This window comes from Xenopus laevis, chromosome 1L, assembly GCF_017654675.1.
Source record: "Xenopus laevis strain J_2021 chromosome 1L, Xenopus_laevis_v10.1, whole genome shotgun sequence".
Taxonomy (NCBI): Eukaryota; Metazoa; Chordata; class Amphibia; order Anura; family Pipidae; genus Xenopus; species Xenopus laevis.
Window position 1 is genome coordinate 79,179,211 of NC_054371.1, and position 7,096 is coordinate 79,186,306.

The 7,096-nt window shown below is 38.4% G+C and overlaps 1 protein-coding gene across 1 annotated transcript in view; it reads left to right on the top strand.

Annotated features, from left to right (window-relative positions):
- dapp1.L (dual adaptor of phosphotyrosine and 3-phosphoinositides L homeolog) overlaps positions 1-2,819 on the top strand; it is a 45,040-nt gene extending 42,221 nt beyond the window's left edge. The window contains exons 7-9 of the mRNA XM_018252020.2: positions 1,017-1,102; positions 1,837-1,924; positions 2,138-2,819. Coding sequence (XP_018107509.1) covers positions 1,017-1,102; positions 1,837-1,924; positions 2,138-2,164 — 201 coding nt within the window. The 3' untranslated portion in view covers positions 2,165-2,819. The remainder of the gene's footprint in view (positions 1-1,016; positions 1,103-1,836; positions 1,925-2,137) is intronic.
- The last annotated feature ends 4,277 nt before the right edge of the window (positions 2,820-7,096 follow it).

A 7,096-nucleotide genomic window follows, 5' to 3' on the forward strand; every position in this document is an offset into this window, starting at 1 on the left:
CACAACGTTGCTCCTCTGTTTTTATTTAGAAATATCCTGTTTGTCAACTCTGGAAAGTCACTCAGAATTGCTGCCTATATCTGATCACATTTTTGCTGTGTCAGAATAACCAGAGTAAATTAGTGGCTTGGAAAGGCATAGATCAAACAAATGTTGACCATGGGCAACATAATCGTAGGAGTAACACAAGGTTCTCCAATAAATGGCATTGGTGTTACCTTTTTCATGATAATTGTCAAACTTTTAATTTTATATATTATTTTTAAGTATAAATAAAGTATTTAAAAGGGATACTGAGCCAGCAAAGCATCATGACTTTTCCAGATGATTTTTCAATGCCCAAGGAGACCCCCTAAAAGGCCTCATCTACAATGCAGTGTGCGAAGTACAAGAAAAGGCTTGGAGTGCAGAGTCCTGCAGACTACCCACAGTCTTATCTTAGAGGTCCACATTCAACAAACTACCCTGCAATCCCACTGCATTGTAGTTATTTTATGAGACTGAAAATGAAACAATGCTATTTGACCATCATTTATTTGGACAACTTACACAATTAACTGACCATTCAGCCCAAGTGTAGATTGGATAACTAACAGAGTGGCTTGTGTATGACCAGCGTTAAGCAAGGACCGGTTGGGAGGTAGCTCCCCTAAGGTTAGAGCAATTTCAAAATCTGGTACTAAGGACCACAATGAAATTCAAACAAAAACTGTAGCACAGGCCAAGATAAAGGTAAATCCACACATATGCATGGTTCAGGACAGATAGCAGTCAATGCTGCACCAGCCAAGATGCAAAATTGAAACAGAACAGCAGTTCAGCAAAGAAAAGACAATAAATAATGGACCTAGGTATACAGTCAGTTTGGGAATGAAAGCTGTAAATATTTGAAGCCAAATTTAAAAGAGGTGATTCAGCCATGAGGCAAGCGTTGATTGGGGCATAAGGGCTGCTGCCACCTTAATATACATTAGCCTATAATGGTTTATAATTTGTGGTACTTTCTCATTCTACAGTCTGCAGAGCCAATTAGAACGCTTGACCTTACAGAGTGCAGTGCTGTACAGTTTGATTATTCACAAGAGAAGGTCAACTGTTTCTGGTAATGTACAATTCTTTTCACAATTATAATGTATATAATGTATATAATGTATATTGCCAAATTGATGTACCCTACATAAATGTTTGTTCAATAAAACAGAATCCACAAAAAAACAAGTGTTATTATTTAGCAGAATCAAATATGGTTTCCATGAGATTTTTAACAGTTTTCTAAATACACTTTAGCATAAAGTAAATCAGTTTTATAATCTGCCCTGGTTCTCCAAAGCAGTAGTACAGGAATGGAAGCTTGGTTTGGAATGCTTGTGACTTGGTGTTTGCCAGATTAACATTAAGATCCATTAACTAAGGCTGCCAACATCACCAATGATGTTATCCACTAAACCTCCACCAGATGTACAAGAGTAGGGACCTGTTTTATTATTAATAATAATAATAATCGTATTTTTGTGGGCACTCAACAGTGGTGTAACAAATTATTTTTCAGGCCCCCAAAATGTTTAGAGGTTGACTTGTTTTACCAATATTAATTGAAATTGTATATGAATTAGGGCCTCATGGGGCTCCTATACCTCCTGGCCCCCCTGCAGCCGCGGGGTCTGCTTCCTCTATAGTTACACCCCTGAATAACAAGGAGACATTTGGCCTGTATCCCAACAATTGGCACACAGAAAGATGTAGCAAATATCTACATTGCTCCTACTAAAGCATTCTTCTGTACACCCTAGCACACCAGGGCATAATATAATATATATTTATATTTTTTATTTCCAGTATGGTATTTCCTTTAAGGACATATTACCTTTGTGCAAAGACCGGAGCAGAAGCTGATGAATGGATTAAGATGTTACGATGGAAAATGGTGAGTAAATGATATATTGTGAAAGAGCCCTCACCCACACACCAGCAAGCTTTGTGCAAACCTGATGTGTATCATTTAGGGTTATGAAAGACTGGGGTTTTTTCCTATTGCACCAAAACTGGCTATGACAATAGCATGGTTTAGTTGTAGCAAACTGTTTTTATGGTTCATCTAAGTGCCCTTTGTGAAATTCCCCTCTTTTTTTTCTCATAGTCACAGATAAAGAAACAGGCACAATAAAGGAAACAGCTGATCCTTACTCCTGGAAAATGCCCATTAGTAAGAAGGCGCAACCTCAGTGACTTTTTCCTGTCAAACTAACGGTACCTCTTACGTAACTAAATCCACACAGTGACTAATACTTGGTACTACAATTTAGTAAAAGAGTAACTGTTTATTTTAACTGACATCTGCTAAGACCAATTGACAGGCAACCCAAAAATGTATAAATCTGTATAAAGATAAATTATGTCTACCAGCAGTTCACTTATGTCCGCTTGTGTCACCTACTGTTACTAGTGATAGGCAAATAAATGGGTTTGCGACAAATTTCTGCATTTTGTCGACCACAAATAGATTTGCAAAACTGAAGCGAAAATTTGGCGCAACAGAAAAAAAAATTGGTGCTCGTCAAAATTGTCAGGCGCATAAGAATTGTTGCTTCAAAATTATTCAGACGCCCATTGATTTTAATGCATTTGGACAAAATAGTAGAAAAATTGTCGCACATCAAAATAGTTTTGACACCCATTGACTTCAATGTTTTGCAAATTTATCGTCGTTTCACTAATTTTGTTGACGTTTCGCTATATTTTTTGCCTATCACTAAGGGGCACATTTACTTTGGGTCGAATATCGAGGGTTAATTAATGGGTTAAAGGTTAACCGGCGAAGTAAAATCCTTCGACTTTGACTTCGAATATCGAAGTCGAAGGATTTACCGAATTGCCTTCGTTCATACGATCAAAGGAAAAATCGCTCCATCTAACGATTAAATCCTTCGAATCAAACAATTCGAAGGATTTCAATCCATCGATCGAACGATTTTCCTTCAATCCCAAATTGGTAGGAAAGCCTATGGGGATCTTCCCCATAGGCTAACATTGATGCTCGGTAGGTTTTAGGTGGCGAAGTAGGTGGTCGAAGTTTTTTTAAAGAGACAGTACTTCGACTATCGAATGGTCGAATAGTCGAACGATTTTTAGTTTGAATTGTTCGAGTCGAAGTCGTAGCCGAAGTAGCCAAAAAAATACTTTGAAATTCAAAGTATTTTTTATTCTATTCCTTCACTCGAGCTAAGTAAATGTGCCCCCAACTGTTACACAATTTGTATTATATGACTTAACATAGCAGTAAACATTTAACCTAATATATCACAATACTAGGGAATTCTACTGAAAACCACCACTGTCTGACTAATTGCAGGCTGTGTATACAATTTCTTCTGTGTGCAGAGCAGTAAACCTGGGCAAATTATGCATTTACATACACCTTGATTGCTCCTTTGCACATAGCTTAGAGGAAATACTGAAGTACTAGTAAACATTCTAGCAGGACAGGAAAGCAAGATTTTAAGAGCCCCCTTACTCTGAACTGACCAATAGCAAACTGAACCATTAAATAACTTCCAAAGGCAAGCATAATTACAATAATTAATGCCACATGCCACACACATAACAAACACAGAAAATGTTGTATGCACACAAACAATCCAGTATTCACTTGGACTTCTCTAACCATTGTTTTTTTAAAGCATGGATAAAAAGCATGGATTGGCATTCTGAAAGAACAGGTCAGCCTCGCAAGCTGGCCATGGGTATTTATTAAAAGTGTAGAGCATTGTTTTCTAGAAATGTTACCTTGTAAAACAAACATGAGCAAAAAGTCCAGACAAATCCCTACACAAAGTAAATCCTCCAACCATCTACAAATCATTAAGTATCAACTGTAACTCTTTAGGAAACTCTGTTACACCTTAAAGGAATAGTTCAGTGAACAACTCCTTTGAGTTTTAACAGATTTTCCTAGTTAGCAAAATATGTAATGTATAAAGGCTTGAGTGACTGGATGTCTAACATAACAGAACATAATAAAACTTCCTGCTTTTCAGCTCTCTAACTCTGAGTTAGTCACTGACTTTAAGGGGGGCCACGTGGGATATAACTGTTTAGTGAATTTGCAATTGATCCTTACCATGCAGCTAATATTCAAAAGCAAACAGTTATAACCCATGTGCCCCCCCTCAAGTCACTGATTTGTTACTGCCTGGTAACCAGTGGAAACCAAGAGAGCTGCAAAGCAGGAAGTAGTGTTCTGGCTATTATGTTAGACATCCAGTCACTCCAGCCTTTATACATTACATTTTTGCCTAACTAACTATATTAGAAACATTTTTTTTATTTTGCACAGCCTATCTATTTACCCAGTTTTTTTTACACTGTACAATTCCTTTAACAAAGCTAAATGTTTTAGTCATATATATGTTCACTGTTGTATGTTTAGCATTGTACATCAAATGGTATTTTATTTTGTCAGTAGCAATTGTGTTTATTAAATTGGTACATGTTTTTTTTAAGACAATGTCTGTTGGTGTTTATTTCATTAATATTTACAACAATTTTTCAGTGCCTCTAAGGGATTGTTCACATTTGAATTAACTTTTTGTATGATGTAGAGAGACAATTTGTAATTGGTTTTCATTTTATTTGTGCTTTTTTAGTTATTTAGCTTTATATTCAGCAGCTCTCCAGTTTACAAAATGTGGCATGTTATGGAAAGTTTCAATACATTTCTGGCGGTTAAAGGGTCATTACACAAGCCTCTTACATTTCAGAAACAAAGTATCTTTTTCTGGCTGTTCAGTGCAGGAGATCAAAGAGAAACTCTGGACATTTCAGTAAGAAACGCAGGACTGCAATCTGAGCTGTCGAAATCGGACTGTCCTGTGAAAAAACGGAACAGTTGGGAGTTATGGAATGTATTGGATGCCAAAGTCCTTTGATGTTATATAATGGAGAAATGAACTAAAAAGAGGGCCCAGGACCAAATTTTGTATCAGGATACAAGTCTGTAGTTACACCTCCATCCTAGTGCCACCTTAGTGTCTCATGCTGATATCTGTTCCTGAAAATGCCTATTAGGTGGCAGCCAGTGGCGTAACTATAGAGACAGCACACCCTGCGTTCGCGGGGGGGGGGAGGGAGGACAGGGCAGCCCAGACTGCTGGGCCTGCTGCAAAAAAACTCCCCCTCTGTAGGCCCGTGACTCACTCATGAGCGTGAGGTAGGGAACAGGGCACCAGTCCTGGTTGTTACACCACTGTTGGCTGCAAATATATTCAAATAAAATGGTGTAAATTGCTGATTTGAAAATAAAACAAAGGACAAAATATATGATATTGCATCAACCTGCATTGTTCACACATGTGGCACCTCTAAAGCCCTGTACTGTTCACACCTGAGACCCAGACTGAAACTGCCCACATTGTTCACCTGTTCACTCCTTATACAAAATGCTAATGGAGCACCAGTACTGTGTCACTGTATGTAGTACATCTTATGTTTGTCATACTTTGCTTGTTTTTTGCACCCTGTGCAACATAACATAAGCCTGTTATTTGTTCTGGGGGGTTGCTAGCATTTGAAAATTATTGTTAGGGGCCCCTAAGGTGTTTAATCATATACTGAGGTACTGTATTATACACAGGGGAGGAGGAGGCATATAGGTCTTAATATGACTTAACTTTTTTCACATATGAGGCACCCTAGGCAAGACCTTCAATCAGCCCTCCCCCTGTCCTGCCAGAGCAGACACCAAGCAGGCCGCTCTCTGCCACCCAACCGCAAAAGTGAAGTCATTGACGCGTTTACTCACGTCGCGCACAGAAGGAGCTATTAATTGCTGGCAAGAGGTAGAAGGAGGGGGATTCCACCCGACTGATTGACCATGATTACTGAAACAAATTATTAAATAAACGCTTGAAAAAAACGAAAACATGAAAAAAACAGTAAAAGTGTGCCCCTCAATGATGGCTTCCTAGACAGCTGCCTAATCCTAGTTCTGGCCATGATCCCCTAGTTCTGGCCATGATCCCTGGCCATGATCCCATCTGTTTTTTTGGTGTGCTATTAATGTGGACATGGTCTTTGCGGTAAAAAGGGAGTGGCTAACACTGGCTTCCATTATCGGCACAGTATTAAGGGCAGGGGCGCTCCACCAATGAGGCAAAAATGCCGCTCCTGGTAACTAACAAGACTCTTTTGAGCTGTATAAAAGCACTTGGTCTGTGGCCTCTGTGACCACAACTCCTCTTTTTACAATGGGGCTACATGATTGCTTATTTAATAAGAAAAATACAACTAAAACATATCCTTTTAAATGATGCTTAGTGATTGGAGTGAAGCTTATTTTCTAACTGGGCTAGCTGCAACCAGTGGCATAACAAGACTCCAGTAAAGTCTATGCATTCAAAACCGATACAGTTCCTGTTGCCGACAGATACAGTACCTGTTGCTATCATCTAAAAAAAAGTGTATCCAGTATAATAAGATGTATGAATTGCCTTCATAATTGGGATATTTACATGGTTCCCAAATAATATAATATACATGAGTTAACAAAACTCAAAACAGGATTCCCCTGAATCTGAACAGATATCATGCAATTTCATGCATTCAGCCAGATCAAAATATGTCACATAAACTTGTTTATAAAGTAGCAGCGAAAAGTAAATCATTGAAGGCTGGATCCTCTGTACATGCTTGCAAACCCTAAACTCATCAACAGCTTTATTTGCTAATATGTACTGTAGAACTTTAGTAAACAGGTAGAAGGTAAATAATACCTTCATGAGATGAAACCTTTATTTTCCTGAATTCAGGGAATGCCCTTGTGTTTTCTAGAGGATGTTTCCATATAGTAAATGGAAGAACTCTTACCTTAATATTAACTTCATGGGTTTTTTGGGTAAAAAGTAATGTTTTTCACCTTTCACAGGGACTTGCATTTAGAGTGCCACCTCATCCCTTTAAACATCTTTTTCTGGCTGTTCAGTGCAGGAGATCAAAGAGAAACTTGGGACATTTCAGTAAGAAACTGGGACTGCGGGCTGTCAAAATCGGGACTGTCCCCCCCCCAAAAAAATGTTGGGAGGTATGATAATAGCAGTATTTG